The sequence below is a fragment of the Eumetopias jubatus genome, unplaced genomic scaffold, assembly GCF_037043125.1.
Source record: "Eumetopias jubatus isolate StellerSeaLion01/CBP00866 unplaced genomic scaffold, mEumJub1_p1.0 scaffold_1, whole genome shotgun sequence".
Lineage (NCBI taxonomy): Eukaryota > Metazoa > Chordata > Mammalia > Carnivora > Otariidae > Eumetopias > Eumetopias jubatus.
The window spans coordinates 145,044,079-145,070,462 of record NW_028274807.1 but is presented as its reverse complement, the minus strand read 5'-3'; the positions used below and the strand labels follow the sequence as shown (position 1 = coordinate 145,070,462).

Genomic DNA, 26,384 nt, shown 5'->3' with positions numbered 1-26,384 from the left:
GACGCCCTGTCCTCCGTCCAGGGTCCAGTCTTCCCTCCTCTCTTTACTTGGTTCAGCCTGGCCGCGACTGCCCTGTGGGCCACCTCCCCGGTGCTGGGAGCTGGGGAGCTGGGTATGGAGTTTGGGTTACACAGGGGTATGGGCCCTGGGCTGAGCAGTCCCAGGGAGGGCCTGGTTCAGGGAGGACACCTGCGTCCCACAGCCTGGATTCTCTAGCACCCACTAGAACATGGTGCCGGCCATGCTGCTGGCCTTGGGCTGGGTGTGACCTGGGTCTCGGTCTTCCCCCCGCCCCAAGAGGCTCTTCCAGCTGTGGAGGTGCCTAGACAGAATGTCTTGTATTGCTTTTTTAAAAAATTGTGGTAAAAGATACATAAAACGTACCAATTTTACAATTTTTAGGTGCGCCGTGCAGTGGTATTATAAATGTTGTTGGGCAGCCACCGCCATCCATCTCCAGAACATCTCCATCTTCCCAAAGGGACACACGAACTCCCCAGTCCCCTGCCCCGGGGCCCCGGCCACCACCCTTCGACTTTCTGTCTCTGAATTGTAACTTTTCTAGGAACCTCCTGTAAATGGAATTGGACAGTACTCGTCCTGGGGTGTCTGGCTTATTTCACTCAGCATCATGTCTTCCAGCTTCATCCGTGTTGTAGTAGGTACCAGAATTTTCTACCCCCCCTTTTTTTTTTTTTTTTTAGGGCTGCCTGTGTTGCTCTTGAGTACTACTTTCTGTCTTGTGTGAACAGTACTGGCTTCCACCCTTCACCACCAATTTACTCTGAAAATATGCAAATCTTGAGTGGCCCGTATCTTCTGCATCCTTTGCTGTTCTCACCTCCGGGGAAGGGGTGGTGTGCACACACAGGGGTGGGCCCCCAGGCTTCCCCATGAGCTTTGTGGGCCCCATCACTTTACTCCTGGTCGACAGCCTCAGTTAATAAGAAATCCTTGTGCAATTGGCCAAGTCAATATTTTATTACAACACACACACATGCCCACACATCGACACACACATACAACACACACATGGACACAGACACACACACACACACAGACACACACACACACACACACACACACAATGGGAATTAAGGCTGAGGCCCGAAAGGAGCCAGGATCTCCTATCTGGGGACAGGCTGACCACAGAGTGCTTCTGCAGACACGCCTCACTTAAAGGAAGAGGGTCTCTCCAGAGAGGCTTTCCAAGCTAGATAAATTAGGAGATGGCTTGGTTTCTATAAGAGGACTTAAGGCAGCTTCACTCCCCTGAGGAATGTGAAGTAGAAGCAGAGTTAGGCAGGAGTTTTCAGAAACCCCTCCCTCGTGGGTTAAGTGGGGTCATCAGTCCCTGAGGCAGGTGGTTCTCAAAGCAGGAGGGAGAGACCACATTTCCCTGGAGGCTGCTTTTCTTTCCCAGGCGGGGAGGACTCTTCTCCAAGGAGGACTGGGAAGAGAGGCTCCGTGCGGCTCAGGAGCCCTGGAGGACGCCGAAGCCCCCCTCCTGCGCCCACCCGCGTGGACGGGACTCTGGCAGAAGAGCACAGGGTCAGAAGCCCTTCGTGGGGGCTGGCCCACTGACCCTCCTGTCCGCAGGGCCCCCCGCGGGGCCGGGCCTGGGTTGGCATCACACAGCTGCATCTTGGGAGGGAAATAGCAGAGTTAGGCCGGCTGGCAGGGCAGGGCCCACGCAGAAGCCACACAGCAGGGGGCTGACCTGGTTCGGCTCAGTGCACTTCCTCCTTTCTCCACCCCGCACCCACCGCCCTTGGAATGATTTTAGCCTTTCTAAGTACACTTCTCAAAGAGAAAAAAATTCAGTAGTGCGGGGAGGATTTCCATCCCTGCTCTCCCCCTCACCCCCTCGCCGCCCCCCCCCCCCCCCCCCCCCCCCGCCCCGCTTGGTTCAGCCTGGCCGCGACCAAGCTGAACCAGCCCATCCTCAGGGGGACTTGAAGTGCCTTTTGGCTCTTCCTTTGTGAATTTTAAGCCGTATGTTTCTGCCAATATTTACACACATACCACCTTTAGCTGTTACCTAGTAACTCTCTTTCACGTTCTCTACTTTTCATCATTCATTTTTTTTTTCTTTAAACAGCTTGGCCGAGATAGACTCCACATACCATACAATCCACTAAATCCGTCTAAATTGTACACTTCCAAGGTTTTCAAATATTCATAGGATGGCTCAAGCACTGACCACCACAATGTGAGAATATTTCATCACTTCCAAAAGAGGGCCCCTGCCCATCTGCCATCCCGTCCCCCAGCCCCTGGCAACACCCCCCGCCCCCCCACCATCTTCTTTCTGCCTCTTGGGATGAGCCCATTCGACACATTTCCCATCAGTGGGATCCTACAGTCTGTGGTCTTTTGTGACTGGCTCCCTGCCCTCAGCGTCAGTAGCTTCTGGAAGGAAATGGAAGCTCTGATGAAACAACCCTTCTGCGGGGCAGCTCAGCCCACAGGCCGTGCATGCTCTGATATTTTGTAGTGTAGAAGAACAAAGAAAGGAAGGGCTGGAGTAGAGAAGTAGACTAATCAAAACAGCTCTTAGCAGTGTTACTTCTAGAAATGCATTCTAAAGAGAAAGGGTATTAGGGATGAGTGTGGGGTTGTATTTACAAGGCTGTTCTTTACAACACTGTTTAGTAGCAAAGAATTAAAAAAACAAAACATAATGACCCCAGATAGGAGGCAAGTAAACTATGATACAGACGTGCAGGGGAACTGCAGTGAACTGCACACCAAGGCACGGAGCCATTAAAAGTGAGGGAGAAGAGGGGCCCCGCCTGGCTCAGTCAGTGGAGAGTGTGAGTTCGAGCCCCACGGTGGGTGTAGAGATTACTTAAAAATAAAATCTTAAAAATGAATGAATGAATGAATTCATAAATAAACTCTTAAAAAAAAAACAACATGTTGGAGAAGAATCCCCAACCATGTGGGGAAAATGCCTGATTGGTGGTTAAGTAGGGGAACAAGAGCAGGTTACAAATAACACATAAAGTCGGATCCTTTAATAAAAGCAACATATATATCTATGTATGTTTATATCTGTCCATCCATCCATCCAGAGAGAGGAAATACTGGAAGGACAGACACCCAGCAGGTGCTATTTTGGGTAATGTGATGACGGATGGTTTTCATGAAAAATTTTTTCTTTTTCTTTATGTGCACTTTCTAAATTCCCTACACTTCATTTTTGTCATTAGGAAATGGATTTAAAGAAAATGGTTCAGCATCAGCGGCGGACACGTGAGGATGTCCCGGGCTACGGCAACAGGACAAGAGCAGAGGGCCTTGGGTTCCGCCTCTCCACCTGGGCCCCTACCCCTCAAGGCCTCCCCTGCAGTGGGGCCCCTTCCCTGTTGCTGAACTCCACAACAGGCCGTCCCCCTGTTCCCCGGCAGAGGGAACTTTCAGAGATCGCCTGTGCTCCGACAACCGGAACTCACCTGCTGACTGGGTCACACACGAGATCTTGTAGGACATCCAGATGCTCGCCAGGCAGAGGAAGGTAGCCACGAAACCGAAGACCTGCACAGGACAGAGAAGAAAGGAGGTTCCCAGGCCAAGGGCCAATCACTCAGGCTGTCCTTTATGTTTCTCATCCCTGTCTCAGCTGTGGCCCAGGGGGAGCCTGGGGAACCGAGTGACCTGACCACCTGGTCCTTGCTCAGGTGCAGGGCCCTAGCTCAGGCCTGGCCCTCAGGCTCTGGGCTCCACCTCCTGGCCCTCCTCACTCTAGGCAACTTCAGGGCCCATGCTGGAGTTCGTATTTACAACTGAGCTGAGGCCAAGGCGCTGTCTGTACAAGACAATTATCTGGGCTAATGAAAGAGAAAAGGGTGGAACTGTACATTTCAGTAGGGGTTTTTAAATTTCTAACGTTCAAATGGATTTTACTGGATGGGGCAGCGTTGCATTTCACTCTTAATGGCTTTCTGTTCTGTCTCACTTTATAGCTGTGTAATAGCCAGAAGCTGAGGCCTTGATATACAGTTTTATGTTTGCACATATTTCAACAATCTTAGACTAAAATCAGTGAAGGTAGTGCTCCTTCCCTTTCTGAGGATCTACCCAGTGCTCAAGTGGCTGATCTCGCTGACCTAGGAAAGCTGACCCAGCCCCGTCCAGCTTCATTTAAAGATGAGGAACAGGGCGGCCAGGGAGGAAAAGGGCCTCGGGTGGGGCTCATCCGATGGTCCAGAGAGAAGCAGGCACACACTCTGGTGTCTGTCTGGCACTTGGAAGCCTGAAGCCAGTTCCTGACCTGTGAACAGCAACGCAGGAGCTATAACTTACTGACCACCGACTATGTGCCCGCCCGGGTTCTAAGCCCATTAGGTGTGCTGGTCCCTTCAACTCCCACCCCACTGCCAGGTGGGTGCTGCTCTTACCTCCTGTCTCCCTCATCTGGCAGCTAAAGACACGGAGGGACAGCAAGTCAGCTAGTTTGCCCAGGGCCACGAGCCAGCGAGGGCCGGACATGGGATGTGCGCCCTAGGAATCTGGCTCCAGAGCCCTGCTCGATTTTTGCCCAGATGTTCCTGGACTTGCAAATGGCCTCCGGTTGGCGACGTGGCCACAACCACGGGCTGACGTGCAGTAGGCACAGCCCGGGAGCAGCCAGACAAAGGGCACGGTCTCCAAGGGTTTGGTTTGCTTTTCAAGCCTGGCTGCTGGTTTACAGAGGAGGCTGCCCCCACAGGCCCACATCCGCCTTCCCCTCCCCCAGGTCCCTTTCCTTGGCTCCTTTTGCACCGATTGTCTGCACCGCATAATTAGCCTATTGGAGCCTGTCCTGGCCCCTCATTGTCTGTTCTGCACAATTAGCACATTAGATACCATCCCGGTCTCCTACTGTCTGCACTGCATAATTGAACAGTCTATTATATTGCTACATAGTGCTCTTCTGGATGAAGAGCCTTGTTTGCTAATTGTTTCATGGGCCTTGGCCTTGACTCCTAAACTGGATGACCATTTTCTCATAAGCAAGGACTGTATCTTTTTCTTTCCTCTGGACCCCCCCATGGCCGAGGCTTGGTCCTAGGCACCAAGATGGTGTATGATAAATGGGGCTTATTGGGATTCTGGGGCTAAGAAACATGGTTATGTGCAACCTGAATCATAAAACCCAGGGAGAACCTCTCCATGTGGTCCCGAAACACAATGGGCACCGGTTTCCTCTGTGTCTCCCTCACCAGCCTGCCTGTAGTCGGGCGGGTGGTAAGCTATAGGTGGTGCCCACCCCTCTGCTTGGGAACTGCAGGGGGAGGCATTTAAGCCCATGAGTGTTCAAAGGCTTGGCTGCCCCGAGCCCACCTTTGGAGGACAGACCCCACCCCTCGGTGGAATTCCAGGCATTAACCCACTCCTAGCCCAAAGTCTGGACAATTTTGCTAACATATAAATGAAAGAGTGACTGTCTCATAGAGCTTTTCTTAAAACTCATTTTAAAAATTGAGGTGTTTGGGTGGCTCAGTCATTTAAGCGTCTGATTCTTGATTGTGGCTCAGGTCATGATCTCAGGGTCATGAGATGGAGCCCCGTGCCGACACGGAACCCGCTTAAGATTCTCTCTCCCTCTGCCCCTCCTTGCCCTCGCACCCACTTGCTTCTCTCTCCCTCTCACTAAAAATACAAAACAAAACAAAACAAAAACCCTCGTTTAAAAAATTTCATCTGCTCATCAGTGAGGCAAATCGGTATTGCCACCAAACTGTAACCAATTAGCTAAATCAGAAGTCAGATGGCAGGAATCTGTGTCTTTTAAAAATAAATACATACACGTGAACACACCCATGTATATATATTTGCATATGTGTGGTAAACACAGCTCCCACAGCACTATATTTTTATACATTTCCATCCTTCTATTCAGGCTATCAGATGGATTAATTTTCACCTTTGCAAGGTCTAGCAGTGTTGTTTCCCGGCCTGAATACTGTTACAAATCAGGACCAGCAGAGCTGCCGCTCATGGCAGGTATCACTAACTGATCACATGCTCTTTTCCTGGGCCCCAAAGAGGCCTCAGGATCTTTGCATAGCTCTGAGGCAGCCACCAACGAATGGCCCGAACGGGCATGTGCATTAAGACCGACTGGCCCCCTGATGTGAGGAGTGGCTGTCTGAGGGAGGGCTGGGCCGGTGGGGCCATCTGAGTGTGCCAGGAACCCTGACCATCCACCTGCTGAGACCCTCTGTTGTGGACCCGGCTCTTTGGAGGCTGCTGTTGGCTGGATCCGGGTGGGTTCTGATGGGTGCTTTTCTGGGAAAGGAAGGGCCCCGGAAACAATCCCCTCGCTGCCCATCAGGAATAAAATGCGCTAGAAGTGAACTCATTCGTGAAGGTTCCCCGAGACTGTCCTCACCGCTCCAGCTACCAGTCCGCTCTGGCTGTAACTCTTGGAGGCTGCCACAATGGAGGCGATTAGGAGGAGCAGGGTAGCGATTAAATAGTGCAGAAGTTCCTGGGGACAAAAACAAAGCAAAGCTGTGGGTCGGGAGGTCCACTCCTGGTTCTCAGAGGCAACTGGGCACAGAAGACAGGAACAGAGGGGAGGGAGTGGCACCTCGTCTTCTCCTCATGACATCCTGACAGAGCAGTTCGCTCACAGGCAGCAGCTGCAGGAGGCCGGCCAGGATGAGGCCCCGCAAAACAGAAAAGGAGCCGGGCAGGCAGCCAGAGAGGTGACAGGGAGAAAGGACACTTGTCATGTGAGGAGAGATACCCACTAAGGACTGCTCCCCTCCTGAGAGCGATCTGTAGACAGCACCCGGACCTCCAGCCAACAGCTTCCCACAACTCGCAGAGTTTAAAGGAAGCTCCAGCTCTGAGAAGCAGAGCCCCTTCAAGAGATGTGTACCTCTCATTTCTGCTTCAGAGAAAGTTCTGGGCTAACAACGTGCTAGCTTTGGTGGCTGCCTGGAGTGCCTGCCCACTCTGTGAACAGTTTTAGGTGCAGTCTGGAGGCGCTGGCCCCCTCAGATCTGGAGTCACAGCCCAGGGTGAGGTCAGCAGCCTTCTGTGAAGTGCTTATTGGGGGCGGGGGGGAGCTGACTTTCTGGCTCCTAATAAGCCTCCTCGCTTTGTCCTCATTTCGTCTTCTCTCTGCTGTCTGGGAGTGTGCCCTCAGGCCACACTGCTGAGGAGTTTGCTAGCAGGGCAGATTCCACCTCTGCTTCCATCCATCTGCACCCCATTCACCCTCCGGGCTTAAAATGCCCACTCTGCAGGCCCTGAATGAGGCTGAACCTCTGTCATTCAGGAGCAGGGTAAGGCTTCCACCTTCTTCCTTCTTCCTCCCCATTAAACACCAGATCAGAGGAGAACTGGGGCTTAGGGCCACGAGAGGACTCCCTCTGGATCCAGAGTGTATTCATTTTCAGTTGTCTTCCATGAGGACTCAGAAATTAGTCCTCCGTGAAGTCCTGCCCATAAGGGCAGGCACCTATTAAATTCTGGAAAAGCATTCCACTTTTAACCTGCAGCTCCTCTGAAAGCTGTGCGAAATCAAAGGCCCCAGTTTCTCCTTTAGCGACTAGAAAGGAATATCAGAAGGTAGACCACAGAGATGTTGACTGAAGAGCGGATCGGTAGCTTAAGGGTTCCCTACCTCCGAGGTGCTCACCCATGAAGAAAGAGGAATAAGACGTGGGGTCGAGGAAACCGACTTGAGAGAGTCCCAGATGGAAAGTGCCTCGACAGTACCCCATCAAAAATGTGGGGCTGAGCTTACCCCCCAACATGCACTCCCCTCTCCACCCACCCCCATCCCTGCCCCCAACCTTTCTCTCTCCTCAGAGTGTTTCAGTATCAGCATCACTACCAGAGGACCTTGCTCTCAAAAGAAGCAGAAAGGTGCTATAACTTTGAAAGGGGGTCTTTACCTTAGGAACACAAAAGAAATGTCTCTCAAAATAACACAGCAGGTAATAACATTAAATGTGAATAATTAAACAATCCAGAGGTTGTCAGACTGGATTAACAAAAAAAAAGATACAGGGGTGTCTGGGTGGCTCAGTTGGGTTAATTGTCTCAGCTCGGGTCTTGATCTCAGAGTCATGAGTTCAAGCCCCATGTTGGGATCCAACTGGGCGTGGAGCCTACTTAAAGAAAAAGAAAATCCAACTACATGCTGTCTATTGGAGAAACACTTTATGCTCAAAGATACGGATAGACTGACAGCAGAAAGAAGGAAAAGACAGGTCATTCAAACAGCAACCAAAAGAAAGCTGGAGTGGTTATACTAGTATCAGGTGAAATGGATTTTAAAACAAAAATGTTACCAAAGAGGGACATTTTACAATGACAAAAACGGCAATCTATCAGGAAGACAGAATAATTACAAACACGTATGCACCTAATAACAAAGCAACAAAATACATGAAGCAAAAAATGGGTAATCCAAAAATACTAGTTGGAGACTTCAATACCCCACTTTCAATAATGTGTAGAACAACTAGGGAGAAGACCAACAAGGAAATAGAAGACTCAATGCTATAAGACAACTAGACCTAACAGACATGTATAAGACACTCTACCCAACAACAGAATATACATTCTTCTCAAATGCACACAAAATATTCCCCAGGAGACACTATATGCTAAGCCATAAAACAAACCTCAATAAATGTGAAGGACTGAAATCATATGAAGTATGTTCTTCAGCTACAACAGAATGAAATTAGAAAGCAATAGCAGAAAGAATTTTGGGAAACCCACAAATACATAGAAATTAACACATTCCTAACTACTGGGTCAATCAAATGCAAAATCACAAGGGAAATTAGAAAGTACCCGGAGATGAATGAAGATGATGATATAATATACTAAAATTATGGGATGAAACAAAAGCAGTGCTCAGAAAGAAATTTATAGCTATACATACCTAACATTAAAAAGGAAGAAAGGTTTCAAATTAATAACCTAATCTTCACCTTAAGACACTGGAAAAAGAACAAACTAAACCTAAAGCAAGGAGAAAGAAGGAAAAAAAGATTGAAGCAGAAACTATGATATAGGGAACAGAAGAACAATAGGGAAAATAGTGACACCAATACTGGTTCTTTGAAAAGATCAACAAAATAGCCAAACCTTTAGCTAGACTGATCAAGAAAAAAAAGAGAGAAGATGACGAGATTCAAATGACCAGAATTAGAAATGAAGGAGGGGACATCACTATGGATCTTACAGAAGTAAAAGGATTTTAAGGGAATACTATGAACAACTATATACTAGTAAATTAGAAAACTTAGATGAAATAGACATATTCCTCTAAGGACACACCACTGAAAATGACTTGGGCAGAAATAAACAATCTGAATAGATCTATAACAAGTCAAGTTTGAATTAATAATAATAATAAATTACCCAGAAGAAAAACCCAGGCTCAGATGCCTTCGTTGCAAAATTCTACCAAACATTTAAAGAAGAATTAATACCAGTTCTTCACAAACTCTTCTAAAAAATATAAGAGGTGGTAACACTTCCCAAATCACTCCATGAGACCAGTATTACCCTGATAACAAAACCAAAGACATCACAAGAAAACTACAGACCAATATCTCTTATGAATACAAATATAAAAATCCTCAACAATATACTAGCAAACCAAATCCAGCTACACATAAACTGAATTATATATCATGACCAAACAGAAATTATCCCAGGGATGCAAATGTTAGTTTCACATATGAAAATCAATGTGATACACCATATTAACAGAATATTAAGGGGAAAACAAACATGATTATCTCAACAAAGAAAAAGCATTTGACAAAATCTAATACCTTTTCATGATAAAAACACTCAACAAAGTAGGACTGGAAGTTAACTTCTTCAATCTGATAAATGGCATCTAAAAAATCCATAACATCATATTTAATGATGAAAGATGGAATGCTTTCCTCCTAAGATCAGGAACAAGATAATGATGTGTGGTCTTGCCACTTCAATATTCAACTAATATCTTGCAGTGAGATAAGAAAATGAAATAAAAGGCATTCAGATTGGAGGGGAATATAAAACTACCTCTATTCATAGATGGCATAATCTTGTATAGAAAATCCTAAGGAATCCATTAACGATCTGTTAGATCTAAAATGAGTTCAGCAAGGTTAAGGACACAAGATCAATATACAAAAATCTCTTGTATTTCTGTCCACTTGCAATGAACAATCCCAAAACGAAATTAAGAAAATAATTACATTTGGGATGTCATCAAAAAGAGTAAGATACCTAGGAACAAATTTAAGCTCCCCCCTCCAAAAAGCGCAAAGCTTACCCTCTGAAAACTACAAAGCACTGTTGAAAGAAATTAAAGATCTAAATAAATGGGAAAACCTTCCATGTTCTTAGGTCACAAGATTTAATATTGTTAAAATGGCAATATTCTCCAAATCGATCTATAGATTCAATGGTTTGTATTAGAATCCCAGCTGACTTTTTCGTAGAAACTAAAAAGCTGATTCTAAAATTCATATGAAATTGCAAAAATCCAAAACAATCCTGAAAAAAAATGGGAAGATTCATAATTCCTAATTTCAAAACTGGTTACATATCTATAGCAATCAAGACAGTGGGGTAAGATCAATGCAATTGAGAGGCCAGATGTAAATCCATGTGTTTACGGTCAACTAATTTTCAGCAAGGATGACAAGTCAATTCAATGGGGGAAAGAATGGTCTTCCCACCAGATGGTGCTGGGACAACTGGATATTTACCTGCAAAAGAATGAAGTTGAATCCTTACCTCACACTAGACACAAAAATTAATTCAAAATAGACCGAGTACCTAAACGTAAGAGCTAAAAGTATGAAACTCCTTAGAAGAAAACATAGAGGCAAACCTTCATGATCTTGGATTTGGCAATGCCTTTTAGATTTTATACCAAAAACAAAACAAAACAAAACACCAAACAAACATTTTTTTATACCAAAAAAAGAAAAGTAATTAAATTAGAGCTCATTGAAATTAAAAACTTGTGCTTTAACGGACACTATCAAGAAAATGAAAAACAACCAAAAGAATGGGAGAAAATATCTGCCAATCATTTATCTGGTAAGGGACTTGTAACTAAAATATACTAAAATATACAAAGGACTCTGAGGAATCCATTAATGATCTGTTAGATCTACAATGAGTTCAGCAAGGTTAAGGACACTAAAATATACAAAGGAGAATTGAGAATTGAGTAATAAAATGACAACCTAATCCAAAAATGGGCAAAGGATCTGTACAGACTTTTCTCTGAAGAAAATACTCAAATGGCCAAAAAGCTCATCAAAAGATGACTGACATCAATAGTCATCAGAGAAATGCAAATCAGAACCATGAGATACCCCTCCACACTCGCTATCGTGACTGAATTCAGAAAGTCAGAAAATAATGAGTGTTGAGAAGGCTATGGAGACACTGGAACCCTCATACACTGCCCATGGGAATGTCAACTGGGGCAGCCAGTGTGGAATAAAGTCTGGCCGTTCTTCAAACAATGAGACATAGTTACCATGGGACCCCGCAACTCCACTCTCAGGTATGTTCCCAAGCAAAATGAAAACATGTCCACACCAAAAACTTGTACGCGAATGTTCATAGCAGCATTATTCGTACTGCTTCATAATACCCAAAAGGTGGAAACAACCCAAATGTCCATCCAATAAGCGAATAAACAAGATGTGGTCTATCCTTTCAATGGACCTGGCTATTAAAAAAATGAAGTACTGACCCACGCTACGACATAGATAAACCATGAAAACACTCTGCTAAGTGAAAGAAGCCAGTCACAGAAGACCACACATATGATTCCACCTACAGGAAATGTCCAGAATAGGAAAATTCACAAGACAGCAAGTAGATTCACGGTTGCTTTCAGGCTGGAGAAGATGAGAGGTGGGAGGTGATAGCGAAAGGGGATGGGGTTTCTTTTTGAGGCGAGGAAAATGTTCTAAAATCGACTGTGGTGATGCTTGCACAACTCTGGGACTATGGAAAAATCTGTTGAATTGAACACTTTAAGTGGGCAATTGTATGGTATGTGAACTGTATGTCAATCAAGCTATTTAAATAATAATATAGTGGGAAGAAAAAAATCCTGGAAACTTCTGGAATCTTTCCTCAGACTCCCCCAGTCCCTTTTAGCTGACAAATCTTATCACAACAGTATAAACACCCATCGCCTTTATCAGCTTCCTCCTCCTACCTCACACACAGAGTCGGCCCCTTTTCTGTCCCTGGAGAAAACACACACACAGCTTTCTTGTCACTGGAAGGTGAATTGGGTTTTTTTTTTAAGATTTTATTTATTTGTTTGACAGAGAGAGCAGGAGAACACAGCCAAGGGGAGCAGCAGAGGGAGAGGGAGAAGCAGGCTTCCCGCGGAGCAGGGAGCCGATGCGGGGCTCGATCCCAGGACCCTGGGCTCATGACCTGAGCCGAAAGCAGACGCTTAACCAACTGAGCCCCCCAGGCGCCCCTGGAAGGTGAGCTTTAGAAACCAGCGGGACATGGGCTGAGATGCCCACCAGACAGTGAGAAGTTCAGGGCTGCAGCAGGAAGAGGTGATGGAGGAGGGGGGGCTGTGGGGGAGGGGCAGATGGGACGGAGTCTGTCAGGTCTCGGGGCCCTGGGCCACCCCCTTACCGACAGTGGCCAGCTGATGCAGGTGAGCAAGCGGTAGAGGCGGAAGAGGTGCACCAGATAAAAGGCGAGGATCATTATCAAGTTGCAAATGGTGACCACTTCAAAGTAGCTGTAGGCACTGTAGCTGATCCACACAGAACTCCTGACGCAGATGAAGGCGATCAGCAGCGTGACCTGGAACAGAAATGCAGACGCGTCACAGACCAGCCCACGACGGACGCCCAGGGAACAAACAACCTCAGCACACGGAGAAATTGCTCCAATTCTGGTGATCTCCTCACAAATTGGCTGCAAGGCTGGGAAAGTGCCAGTTCCCAGAGTGCAAGCTTTTAAGACACACGTGAGTTGTCGCTGCAGCCAAGTGGGTTTATCCTCTGAAGTGCGCTCTGTTGTGCCAGTGGGATGCCTCCTCAGAGAGAGGGTGGGAATGCAGGAAAATAACCAAGCAGAATCATTCCATTTATTTACCTATTAGGTTGAACTGTAGGAAGTTGCCACTATTTGGCCGTTTTGGACCCACAAAGACAGCGGCTCCATTGTCACGACTTACCGGCTGGCGGATGGACAGTAAGGTACCATTTACTGATGCCTGATGTACATGATTTCCTTGAGACCTCACAGAAAGCTGCCATGGAGAGGGCATCACCCCCATGTTCACATTGGGAAACTGAGGTACACTGGTTCAGTAATGGTTCCAAGGCTACCCAGCTCATAAGCAGTGGAGGTGGGATTCGAAACCCGAGTCTGTCTGACTCCTAGGACCTGTTGCTCCATGTCAGATGCAGTTTTGCCTTCCAAGAATGTAAGCCCTCCTCAGAGGCAAGCCGAGGAAGGTGGATATGTTATGAAACAGAAAGGAATCCTGGTTATTCAAGGCGGCGCTTGCTCACCACTGGGCATGTGGTGAGAGCTCGCCAAGTATACTGTTGCAAATGAATGAATGTGCAGGATTAATAAATTAATGACCTATTAATGAATTAACAGGTCTGGTAAATTATTAGCAACATATGAATCCCACGGGAGAGCAGATCGGAAGAGGAGAGAGAAGATTCTGAGTTTTTGTGAAGGCCATTCAAAAAGAATAAAATCTTATTTACCCCACATAGGAAATAAACCACTAACACACAGGCGTTAAATGTATGGAAAACCTTAGGATCTATTTTAAAAGTACAACTAATTTAGGACAAAGATGATTTTTTTACTGCTTCTTTCCTGTAGAACAGTGAACAAAGGCTGTGTGTGTGTGTGTGTGTGTGTGTGAGAGAGAGAGAGAGAGAGAGAGATTTTGTGTCCTATGGGACACTCGGCAATGTCTAGTTTGGTTGTCACCACTATGGGAGGCTGCTGCAGGCATTGAGTGGGTAGAGGCCGGGGTGCCATTGAACACCCCACAATGTACAGGAACACCCCATAACAAAGAACCATCTGGTTTCAAGTGTGGCCGAGACTATTGTGCTATCATGGAGAAACCTGCTGTAAAAGATGTGAGTCCAGGGGTGCCCCGGTTAAGCGTCTGCCTTCAGCTCAGGTCATGATTCCAGGTCCCAGGATTGAGCCCCGCCTCCGGCTCCCTCCTCAGTGGGGAGTCTGCTTCTCCCTCTGTCCCTCACCCTGCTCATTCTCTCTCTCTCTCTCCCTCAAAAAAATAAAATAAAATCTTAAAAAAAGAAAAGAAAATGTGAGTCTATAACAAGCATTAAATCACAAAAAGGATCGAACACTGGTTAAAAGGGTCAGTGTGAAACACGCTCTGTTTTCTCAAGCCCCTCATTCCACTCTGGCCAACTCCTCACACCAGGCGCAAGGGTGAGAAGAGAATCTGGCATGAAGATGAAGGCGCGTGCAAGAGAAGCGCTCTGCCTGCCAAACCCAAACAGCAGCGGGGCTCGGACACAACGGGACCCTCAACATTTGCGTATTCCCCTTTGCTAATGAGCAACGTGAGTATTTTCATTTTTTCGGTTCCTCTCAAGCCAGCCAGCCTTGGTAATATAATGATTCATGCCTTGAGGTTGTTTTAAAGCTGTGAGGGGGGGCTTTGCTTCACCCAGTACTGGGCGGTTTCACCAGAGTTTTGCCGCTCATCAGTCCCTATTCGCAGGCCTCAGTCTCTCAGTCTACGGGTCTCGCCACCTCCCGCTGACTTTTTTTTGCACGGGGGGTCGGGGGCTTCAAGGCCTGCCTTAAAATGCAGAGAACTCAGAATTGTGCAGCGCCATTCCTAGGTGGAGAAGCAAATTTGTGCCGAATTTAATGCAAAGATTAGACTAATTTGTACGACTCTTCATCTGTGACAGAGTCACCTCTCTCTCGTGGTGACACAGAGATGCGGGAGTTTCCCAATGAACACAGGGGTCCGTGCAGGTCTTCCCCTCTGAGCTCCCAGGGCTGAGGACCTTGCAGGGAGGAAGGATGTTACTGCTCTATCACAAAACCATCTCAGACCCCCCTGGAAAACATTCTCGTAAAAGAAGACTTCCTGAATCCTGTTCAATCGGTCTAAGGCTGCCTACCATGTGCTCTTCTTCCAAGAATCCCAATTTTGGAAAATCTCATGCAGACCACAGATGATATACACTAACGCACGCAACTAAAAGCTTCCTTTTTGTCCAGTAATTCACTCATTCTTACTTTAAATGGCCAGCATCTTAGCCAGCGCACTCAAAAAAAAAATTTTTTTTTTAATTGACGCCAAACTTTTCAGAACTCTTCTAAGGCCAGCAGGTAACCTCTGCAAATGCTGGAGACCCCTGAATCTTCTAGATCAATACTCAGAGGGCAGGCAGAAAGGTGAAGAGGAAGAATGAGCAAGCCAGACAATCGTGGAAAAAAGGCCCTAGGGTATGGATCCTCCCCACCCCGCCACAACCACAGCCCCCTCAGACCTCTTCTTGTTTCCAGTTAGAAAAGCAAATCAAAACACAGCAGAACGCAGACAACCTGAAGGAGGAGTTCTGATTTCAAGGCTGAGTGAGGAAGGCTGGGAGGTCTCTGGAAGGCCCACGTGGTTCTGTTTAGAGTAACTTAAATGCGATACCATCCAACGGACTAACTTGTTTCCCCAGGAGCCCTCTAGCTCCCCTCATAAAGGTGTGTTTTTTTATATCGAACTGCCATGAAAGTTGCAAATAAAATCTCTAGCACACACGTCCAGGGGTTTAAAAGTAATGTTGCAAGTGCCCTCGACTCAGAGCCAGGGTCTCACACACCAGCTGTGGCACCATTCAGATCACTGGAATCATCTCAGATCGAAACCACCCCCTCATCCCCCAAACTGTCATTTCTGACTTCATTCTATAAGACTTCTTACTTGCAAGAAGAGATGATTTTTGTGAAAGCAGCAGTGGGTTTAAATTTTACAGATGAAGCAGGCCGACATCACCTGAGAGAAACGAATGTCCCTCCGCCACAACTCTGCAACTAAAATGTCCTAGTCTCAGGCACCTGGGTGGCTCAGTCAGTTAAGCATCTGCCTTCGGCTCAGGTCATGATCCCAGGGTCCTGGGATCAAGCCCCGCATTGGACTCCCTGCTCAGCGGGGAGCCTGCTTCTCCCTCTGCCCCTCCCCCTGCTTGTGCTCTCTCTCTGTGTGTGTGTGTGTGTGTGTGTGTGTCAAATAAATAAATAATATCTTTAAAAATAAAATAAAATACAATACAATAAAATAAAATAAAATAAAATATCCTTGTCTCCACAGCCAGGTGCCAGGCAGCTTGCTCAGGTTCTCAGCCCGGGTGGGTGCCTCAAGGAAGAAATCACCTGCTGCCTGCAGCCTGTGACCTGGAACATTCTTTCAAGTAGGCTTGATCTTCCCATGCACCTGCCAAGTCTGGTGTGCTGAGCGTGCCTGCATCTGGCTGAAGATGGCCCCAGACACCTTACGGTTCAAGAACCCTGGGCTGGATGCAGGCAGGTCACCCAACCCCACCTTCTTGTGGGGGCTTTTATCCTGATCTTGGAATAATGTTTCAGTGAGGGAGACAGGCAGGAGAAAGAGAAGTAGCTGGTGAAAGCCAACATCAAAAGGTCTCAGACCCAATTCTAAGAGGCTTTTCTGGAAAAGCCCAGGAGATGAAAGTCAGGCTTGTTAAAAAAGTCAGAGATGGGGTGAGTCAGTGATTGCAAAGTGCATTTGAAGATGCAAGCGGGCCCATAAATGACTTTGCTTGGCTGTGGGCAGGCAGGAAGAGAATTTGATATGCTTCTAACTTCGGCTGAATTCTGCCCTGCGGTGGAAGGAAATTTCCCCCCACCTTCCTGTTAAAGTCCCCGCTGGTCATAAAGGCCCTTGTGGAACCTCATTAACACCCACATGAGAGAGACCCCTCACCCGGCTTACTTCCACTGGATCCCCGCCTCGCTCATCAATATAAGACTCTTGGTACAGGCTCCTTCCCATCCCCCCAAGCCCCAGCACACAGTTCTGTTCTGTATCCAAAAATAAAAAATGCCATTGAAAGCACAAGGGAGGGGGAATAATCGAAAGAACATTATGTCAGGGGTCATCAGGTGCAGGTCTCGAGCAGCCCGCTAATTAACGCACTGGTTTCTGACTCTAACCATGCAGCAAAGTTCCTGCAGCTTATTAAAAACCAAATATGCTTGTCCATGCTGGGACTATTTCCGGAAGGACACATAAGAAACTGACCGCCTCTGGGGAGAACTGATTATTTAGCAGTTTTTCAAATTTGCTATTTTATTTTCTTGTATTATAAAAAAAATCTCATATTAAGCTGTGAAAAAAAGCATTTTTTAAAAAAATGACACGTCTTGGAGATCTTTAATGGCACAGATTTACCCTTTTCTTTCAATTGGCTGCAGTTTTATTTGACCCAGTGTTTCTCAGCCTCAGCACTGCTGACATTTGGGGCTGGGTAATTTTTGGTAGGGGCTGTCCGGTAGGAGGGTTAGCAGCATCCTGGTCTCCACCCACGAGATGCCAGTAGCACTTTCCTAGGTGAGAGAACCAAAAATGTCCTCAGATGTTGGCAAAGGTCCTCGGGGGCAAAACCACCTCTGGTCAGGAGCCACTACCTTAAACAACTTTTTGCCAATGGGCATTCGTCACATCCCCAGTTTTTTACTAATACAAACAACCCTGCAAAAGAATATCCTCGGGCATGCTTCTTTCTGTATGTACGAACATTTCTGAAAGGTTCTCAGACAAGTGAAATGACTAAGTGAAAGCATATTCACACTGAACATTTTGATGTTTGCTGCCAGAATGCTATCCAGAAAAAGAGGAGTTTCTCCACACAGATTATTATCGGTATTTAAAAAGAAAGGAAATGGTATCTTGTTATTTAAACTTCATCTCCTTGACTACTAATAGGTTGAATATCTTTTCATAAGTTTATTGGTTACTGCCTGTTCATATTCTTGGCCTATTTTTCTCTTGTTTGTATTTTTATTATGGATTTGATATACTCTGATAAACCTATTGTCTGTTACAGATATTGCAAATATATTCTCTCCATCGCCTTTATTTTTAGTCTTTTTGTTTTACTGAAATTAAAATTTTTTATGCAGTCAAATCTATGCATCATTTTTTGTAGCTTCTGGGTTTTGTGTCTGACACTCCACCTGCAGACACAGTCACCTCTAGTCCCAACCGGGCCCGCTTCTCTGGGCACACTGGGCCCCCAGAGTGCCTCACGGGCTGCCCCTCGGGGGCCCCTGTATTTGCTAGGATGGAACCTCTGCGACTGATACTGTATCTACTTGTTTGTTGGTTAAGAGTGTATTTGTTTGTTGGTTACCTTGTTCACTACGCTTCTTCTCCCAACTACTCTAGTAGGGACTCTGTTGGTTTCACACTTAACTCTCTCTGCTCCTAGCAGAGTGCCCTGCACATGAGAGGTACTGAATTCAACATCAGGTGAATGAATGGTTTCTGGGGTCATCCTACCATCCTCCATGACAGCTCCATGACACTCAACTGCACTAAAACCCAAAAACCCAAAACCCCCCAGAAATACATGTCTCCCTCTCTTACTGGCCTCCAGTGCTTTGAGAAGAGAATTGTGCTTTTTCATTAAACTTCACTTAGGAACCTAGCACAATGCCTGGCATGTGGAAAAAAAAATGACTGACTTTTGGAGGCTACTCTGGAACACCTTTCCAAGTTGTCTGAATGGGCTCATTAACCACCCCAGGAGGTCTGGCATTCAGGCTCTTCCAGAGAATGGGGTGTAAAGGTTTCTAGATGCCTCGTTCGTGATGGAGCCAGAACATTCTCTGCTTGTTATTCAGGCCAGGCCATGCTCCCTTTGTCCCTAATCGATTTTCCACCACAGAGCCTGGAGGGCAATCTAGGCAAGCATCCTGTCACCCACGTCACCACTGCCCTTCGCTGACAAAGGTCATCAGATCACACTTAGACCACCGAGACAGAACGCTCAGCTTGTCAAAAATATCATCCTATCAGAAAGGATCAGAGAAGCACAACTGATATTTATTCGGTGGCAAACTTGGTTTGGTGCCAAGATTGAACCAAACTGAAACCACAAATTTTTGTTTGTTTTCCAAGTAATAGTTTCTCTACCTCGTTTCTCTTTCAGTATCTGACTCGGTTTCCTGGTCTCTGCTGTGGCTGATTGAATTTCAAGAACAAAAGCAACACCCTCTGCCTCTTGCCCCTGCTGTTACGAGGGGAGGGCACGCTGCTTTGTCTATGTATGGAAGCGGAAGGACTGGGCCGGGGTGGTCGCCTCCCCGAGAAATGGGTCATCAGAGAGGACCAGGGGCAGCTGACACAGTGTGGAGACGCCACAGGGGATGGGAGGATTCAACCATGAAGAGAAGAGCCTAGCGGCATGGCTCCCCATCATGAGAAGGGCCGAGGCAGTACCTAACACTGAGCACTCACCACGCACCGAGCTCGAAGTGCTTGACGAGCATTTGCCCATTTTATCATGTAGGTTCACAGAAAGGAGGCTGAGCTACAGATACAGGAAGCCACTTTGCACCAATCACCCAGCTAGCGAGTCAGAGCCGGGTTGGGACCCAGGCCTGCCCACTGCAGCGCGCGCTCCCCAGCACCTGCAGCGTCCCGTTGCCATGGCAGTGATGGCCGGAGCCCCGGAGCTGCGCCTCCCAAGGGCACTCCAGCCTCAACACTGACTACGGAATGTGTGTCAGCAAAGTGAACGGGACAGAGAGGAATGGCTGGGGTGGATTTTTTTGTTCCGACTTACACTCCTTTCTGTTGATGCACAATTCAAAAACTATTTTCTGCCTCCTTTGTGCTAGGCACTATCGACAGAATCGTTATCAACGTAACAGACACAGTCCCTGCCCTCCTGGAGGGCTTTAGACTGTAGTCTAAAGGAAGAGATAAACACCCACACCTTCGCCATCACAAATTCATTATAAACTTTTCAGAAGGAAAAGTACAGGGTGTTCCAAAGATCACAAGAAATTTAGATGAACTCGGGGCACCTGGGTGGCTCAGATGGTTAAGCGTCTGCCTTCAGCTCAGGTCGTGATCTCAGGGTCCTGGGATCGAGTCCCACGTCGGGCTCCTTGCTCAGCGGGGAGTCTGCTTCTCTCTCTCCCACTCCCCCTGTTTGTGCTCTCTCTCACTCTGTCTCTCCCTCTCAAATAAATAAAGAAAATCTTTTAAAAAAAGAATATATAATATAATAATATATGATATAGCTTGAAGGGTCTGGAGGCCACTGCCATGGAAACCCCCAAGGGGCGAGGGAAGTGCTGGCTGAGGCGGGCCAGGAGGCACGGAGGCCCAGGGAGGGAACTGGGAGCCCTTGGGGGTGAGGAACCCAGAGTAGTGACAGGCACACTCACCTACTGAACACCTACTAGCTGCCACCCACTTCTTCATCCCCCCATATTATTCTTTAACAGCTTTGTTGAGGTATAATGTACATACAGGATTTTCCAAGGATCATGGGAAATTTAGGTATGTTTAAAGAACATATGTATTATTTTATTTTTTCTTTTCAAAGATTGGCTCATACTGTACATATACCGCTTTCCAAAAAGATAATCATTTTATCATTTGTAGCTGCGACTTGTTCAATTATTCTGCTCCGGAGCTCTTATCATGGCCTAGCAAGCTGTTTGTTTTTACCTATTTATTATTATTATTTTTGGCTATCATCCCCAAATGTAAGCCCCATGATGTTGGGGGTTTTAATCACCGTCCGGATGTTTCCCCACAGCCAGGAACCCTAAATGGTACCCGGGTTCCTCATGGATATTTGGTGAGTACATGAATGAACAGATGGCTGACTACAATCTGAGACCCTTCTGTGTTCCAGGCACCGTGGGGGGCCCCATCCCCCCACCACTCGTGCCTGGGAGGGGACTGAGGTGGAGGGGGGCAGGGGGAGGGAGTGGAGTAGAGGAAGTTAGTAAAAGTATCACCCTAGAAAGGTCCCACCTTTACATGTAGGATGAGACCAGGACACTCACTCTTCTCCTGTGCAGCCTGAAACAAGTAGAGGCTTCAAACCCAGAAGCAAGGGGTCATCAGGAAGTGTACGGAATACGCACGCACCTGTTCAGATGTAGATCACGCCAGAGTGATGTTTTAGTTTGAGACAAGCTGACTCTTAAGCTCATCTCCCAGCTGAGGCTGCCCCTGCTCACCCTATGCCTCAGTATGTATATGGCTGAGCCCTGGGCACACAGGTGGAGACCACGACTAATTCCCTGTTGTATCCCCAAGTGCACAGGCCTTCAGTGGTAAACTGAGATCTGAGCCTGGGGTTAAGCTGGATTCTCAACAGCCCTCCTGGGGTAAAAATGGCTGGCTGGCAGGACAGCCTCCTTTCCGGAATCACTTGCCCTCAGGCTCTCCGGGGTTTACCAAAAGGCAGCACTGAATGCAGGGCTTTGCTTTTAGGCATAAGCAGAAGAGGGGCCGCCTGAGCAGATGCCACCATGACAAGCGAATAGGATGCCCAGCAATTTAGACGCATACTGAACTATTTATGGATGAGATAAAACACAGCAGAAGGTCTGCCTCACAATAATACGGGAGCAAATGAGCAGAAGGGATCTTTCGGGGGTGATGGAAATATCCTAAAATGGGATTATGGGAGGGGCTGCACAATGCCGTCAATTCGCTAAAAATCACTGAATTGCACACATAAAACCAGGAGCTTTTATGGTATGTACATTATACCTCGACAAAGCTGTTAAAGAATAATATGGGGGGATTAAGTGGTAGGGATAAGGCCTGGCCACGGGTTGGTGATTGTGCCCATGGCTGAGGGCTACACAACCACTCACCGTGCTAGTCTCTCTATGGTTGTGTTCGTCTGAAATTGCCCATAATAAAGAGTTAAAAAATACAATGCCCAATAAGCTCAGGGAAAAAACTAATAACTAAGGAACTGAAATCTGCAGTCATCCCTGTTACATAAAGGCACCCGTGGGAGTTAGGGAGCAGTTATTTTTATCTTTAAAATATTTTATTTATTTATTTATTTGACAGAGACACAGCGAGAGAGGGAACCCAAGCAGGGGGTGTGGGAGAGGGAGAAGCAGGCTTCCCGTGGAACAGGGAGCCCGATGCGGGGCTCGATCCCAGGACCCTGGGATCATGACCTGAGTCGAAGGCAGATGCTTAACGACTGAGCCACCCAGGCGCCCCTATTTTTATCTTTAAAACTATAAAGCAATAATCCCATGTCATGAGCAATTCTGGCTGTGTGATGCCACAAGTCTTCATCCAAGAGCAGACAACGGTTTTTGCTTTCTTCAAATAAACCGAATCCCGACCACAGGCAGACGGGGAGATAAAGTCCTGCACTCACAGAAGTCACCAGCACAAGTACCAGAGCAGAGATCATCTGCGAAGCAAGCAAGCGCCCCGGGGTCAGAATGGGGGGGGGACAAGGAAGGGGGGACCACGTGGTCCCAGGTGGACAGCTGCTGCCTGCAGGTTTCCACAGTTCTTGGTGCAAGGGGGGCTGAACACAGCATGGCCAACCTTCTGCCAAGAAACAAAGAACATTCCTGAGCAATGTTTTTCCCGGATTGATTGGAAAAAGAGCCAAGCTGCTTCGATCAACTTGGCAGTGGGGTGTGGGAAGCATATCCAAGACCCTGAGATGTCTGGAAACGCACAGTGTGATTTTACAAGCCAAAGAGCCTTTGTGAGCAGAAAAAGAAGTGAGAAGCCTTACACTAAGATGAGACCTGTTCCTTCCCTAACGAGGCAGCTGCCCCATAACACCTCAGATTCATTCTTTTAAAACCTTTCCTCCGCCTGATCTTACCAACACCTTTGGCTTCTAGACCCTTGCTCTCCAGAAGCTAAGCAGCCTCGTAAACCCTTTCGCAGTGGACAGTTCTCTTCAACTCCGGTCTGTGTATCTTTGCTTCTTCTCTAGGAAGCACCCCTACCTAGTCCGTCAGTGCTGAGATAAGGAAATAAAGGGAAAACTCAAGGCAGGGCAGCCAGGCTTGAGGCTACAGGGAGCAAGCCACCCACCCAGGTTACCTCGGGTGACCGTGCTTGGGGTAAGGACACGTGCAGCCACCTCAGCACCGCTCCGAACAGGCCTCAGGAAGAGCTGGGGGGCAGCCCTCATCGCTCAGGGCACAGCCTACATGTAGGCATCTTCCTCCCAGGACTGTGTCGCACACTCCAGGGCTGAGCCCCTCTTATCCCACACTCTCCACAGGGAGCAGCCTCTTTCCATCTGTCAGCGCCCAGAACCAGCCACTACATGGGCCTTGGATCTCCCTTATGTCCTGTTGACAATGCGGTCTCTGCTTCAGCCGGTTGGATCCAGGGTCAGGTGACACACAAACTTCTAGGCAGCGATGTCCAACAGGATTTTCTGTGACGATGGAGACGTTCTCTACCTGTGCTGGGCAGTATGGTAGGCAATGGCCATGAGTGGGCACGGAGTACTTGAAACATGGCTGGTGAGAGGGCTCCTGGGTGGTGCAGTCAGTTAAGCACCCAACTCTTGGTTTCGGCTCAGCTCGTGATCTCAGGGTCATGGGATCCAGCCCCACGTCGGGTTCCATGCTCAGTGTGGAGTCTGCCTGAGACGCTCTCTCCTTCTCCCTCTGTCCCTCCCTACTGCTCTTTCTCCCTCTCAAATGAATGAAAAAATCTTAAAAAAAAAAAAAAGGAATGTTGCTGGTGTGACTGAGGAACTGAATTGTTAATTTAGGTTTAATTGATTTAAATTTAAATAGCCACATGTGCCTAGTGGCTACCATATCATACAATTCTATACTGTCCACGAAGCATCCTCTGTCCTGTTCCCCAGACTGAAGGCCTCTCCCTCCTCCAGCACCTCACTCCCATCCCATCTACCATATATCCTCTTTCCGGGCTCATGCCCCGCACAAGATGGAATGTCCTGGCAGATCCAGGCAGGGTCTGGGCCTCCCCGGATCTCACAAAGGAACCATTCGGTGAGAGAACTCACTCACCAAGTGCTCTGTCCCTCCTTGGGTTAAGTATCGGGCTTCTAGGGATGGCTGTTCATATAGTCCAGAGAGGTTGGTGACCTTCCAGAGATATGAGAAGAGAGTGGATGCTCCAGCCATCGGTTCTATTCTACGTAAATCCAATTTTATGTCTGACAGGCAGCGTGACTTTGGTGCAGCTAACTGCCTCAGCTCAATGGCTACTGCCACTTTCTAGCTGTGAGGCCTCGCTTTTTCACACCTCAAGTTCCTCATCCAGATAGCATACCTTATAAGGACATTGTGAGGAAAAAAACCAGTGAACACATGTACCTCTGGACTTAACACCCAACCATCAAATATCTATAAAAATGCATATCCTTTGATTCAACAGCATCACTTCTAGTAAATTGTCCTATTAAAACACTCATGGATTAAAAAAAAATACTCACGGATATAAGCCAAGATTTATTTATAAGAATAACACAGAGTGTTATGTAAGTGGAAACATTTTTTAAAAACCTAAATATTCAATAGCACATTGATTAAATTATGGCTCATCCTCACGATAAAATACTATGTACCTATTAACGAAAATGTTCAACTAGCTAAGAAAAAAAGAATCAGGCACAAAGCTGTGATTCCTGCCACCACCTGCCCCACAAATAAAACTAGAGACAACATATGTAAAGGACACAACCACAGACAAAATGTTAACTGTGAAAATTCTGGTGTGATGGCATTATGGGTGATTTTTATTCCCTCTGCGTTTTCTTCATATTTTTTTTAAATGTCTACATTGAGATGTATTACTTTCATAATTATGGCAAACATAAACAATCTTGCTTTAATAACACGGGAAGATATTCCCAACATGGTAATAAATATAAAAAAGGTCCCAAAGTGACAAAGGTCACAATGTGAAAATATACTTGCATGTATGCCGAGAGAAAAAAATGGAAGCCAAGTCTCTAGCACGTGGTTCGTTCTCATTGTAACTCAGGGTTTTAGGTGAGGGGTGTGGATGCTCTAGTTTGTTCAGGATAATCCCAGTTTATGCTCCAGACCACCTGGCCAGTTGGTGTCCCCCTTAGCTCTCAAAAGTGTTCTGCTAATCTATACACTCAACCTAATTATAAGAGGTTCTAATTTTCCCATTTGTGTTTTCTAATATTTCTAAATTCTAATGAACATAATGTGTTCCCTTAATTATAATTTGTAAATCCGCAACACACACACACACACACACACACACACACACACACACACACACACACTGATGCTGTTGAGATTGGAATGTAATTTACAACAGACTAGTGCTCCTGACCTCCCCCTGCTCCTAGATTCTAAAATCAGTGGTGGGTCTTACAGGCTCTTAGAACCAAGACAACACAACATATTAATTCAGAAATGGGAAAACATAGAAAATCTATTAAATGCTTTTTTTTTTTTTAAGATTGTAAGACCTAAAAACTGGATAAAATCAGCTGGGTGGGTAAGACCCCTGTGTGTAGCCATGGTCTTATCGGTAGAAGGAGCTAGTGTTTCTCAGAGGTTCCCTGATGAGGTGATTAACAAAATAAAAGTGTGACTGCCAAGGGATTTTCTCCAGGACAGGAAGGGGGCCGGGGCAGGGCTTTCCAGCCCTTGCTGGGATCTGAGTGGGTTTTTTTTACTATTTCTATGAATGGCTAATTTCATTAGGCATGGGGGTAAATTCTATTATTGCCCCCATTCCACAGCCAAGGAAACTGAGGCATGGAAGAGGCATCTGCCCTAGGTCGTAGAGCTGTATACACAGAGGTGGGATTCAGGTTTTCCATCTGGCTCCAGAATGGACTTCTTAATGACAGTATACTGCTTCCTGCCTCTTTTATGTTTTTCCCAAGCTGTGAGACTGAGCAGATGAATGCATCAGCAAAGCCCTAACTTGTAAAGCTTTCCCCAGGGCTCAGTGGTCCCCGGGGGGGGGGGGGGGGGAGGGGAGGACTGGCTTTTGGGGTCACTGGAGTGAAAGGCTTAACCCAGTTCTCTACAGCCAAATATTCTGATTCCCTTGGCCTTAGTAATGAGGTGTAAAAAGAATACCCAATGCTCTATCTGTGCACTGTCACTGACTGTGTCTCCTTCAAATGGCCACAGCAAAATTTCCGGTCTCATAGACTCTTCCAGAACCTTGCTGTTTCTCACCAAGAAGCAGAATCTATTTCCCCTCCCCCAAACTCAGCAGCCTTGCTGGCCACCTAGAATGTGGTGGAAAACACACAGCATGCCTCCCAAAGCTGGGTCACAGATCTTAGTACTGACTTCCTTCTGGCCCTCTGTCTTAGGAC

The 26,384-nt window shown here is 46.9% G+C and overlaps 1 protein-coding gene across 3 annotated transcripts in view; it reads right to left on the bottom strand.

The window, feature by feature from the left end:
* Positions 1-954: 954 nt before the first annotated feature.
* CMTM7 (CKLF like MARVEL transmembrane domain containing 7) overlaps positions 955-26,384 on the bottom strand; it is a 55,224-nt gene continuing 29,794 nt past the window's right edge. Inside the window, exons 2-6 of one of the 3 annotated variants that reach the window (XM_028106981.2) lie at positions 12,652-12,825; positions 6,380-6,478; positions 4,113-4,276; positions 3,459-3,540; positions 955-1,644 (exon numbers count right to left, since the gene is read on the bottom strand). In XM_028106981.2, coding sequence (XP_027962782.1) covers positions 3,471-3,540; positions 4,113-4,276; positions 6,380-6,478; positions 12,652-12,825 — 507 coding nt within the window. In that variant the 3' untranslated portion in view covers positions 955-1,644; positions 3,459-3,470. The remainder of the gene's footprint in view (positions 1,645-3,458; positions 3,541-4,112; positions 4,277-6,379; positions 6,479-12,651; positions 12,826-26,384) is intronic. The other 2 variants (XM_028106982.2, XM_028106983.2) reach the window with 2 other exon arrangements.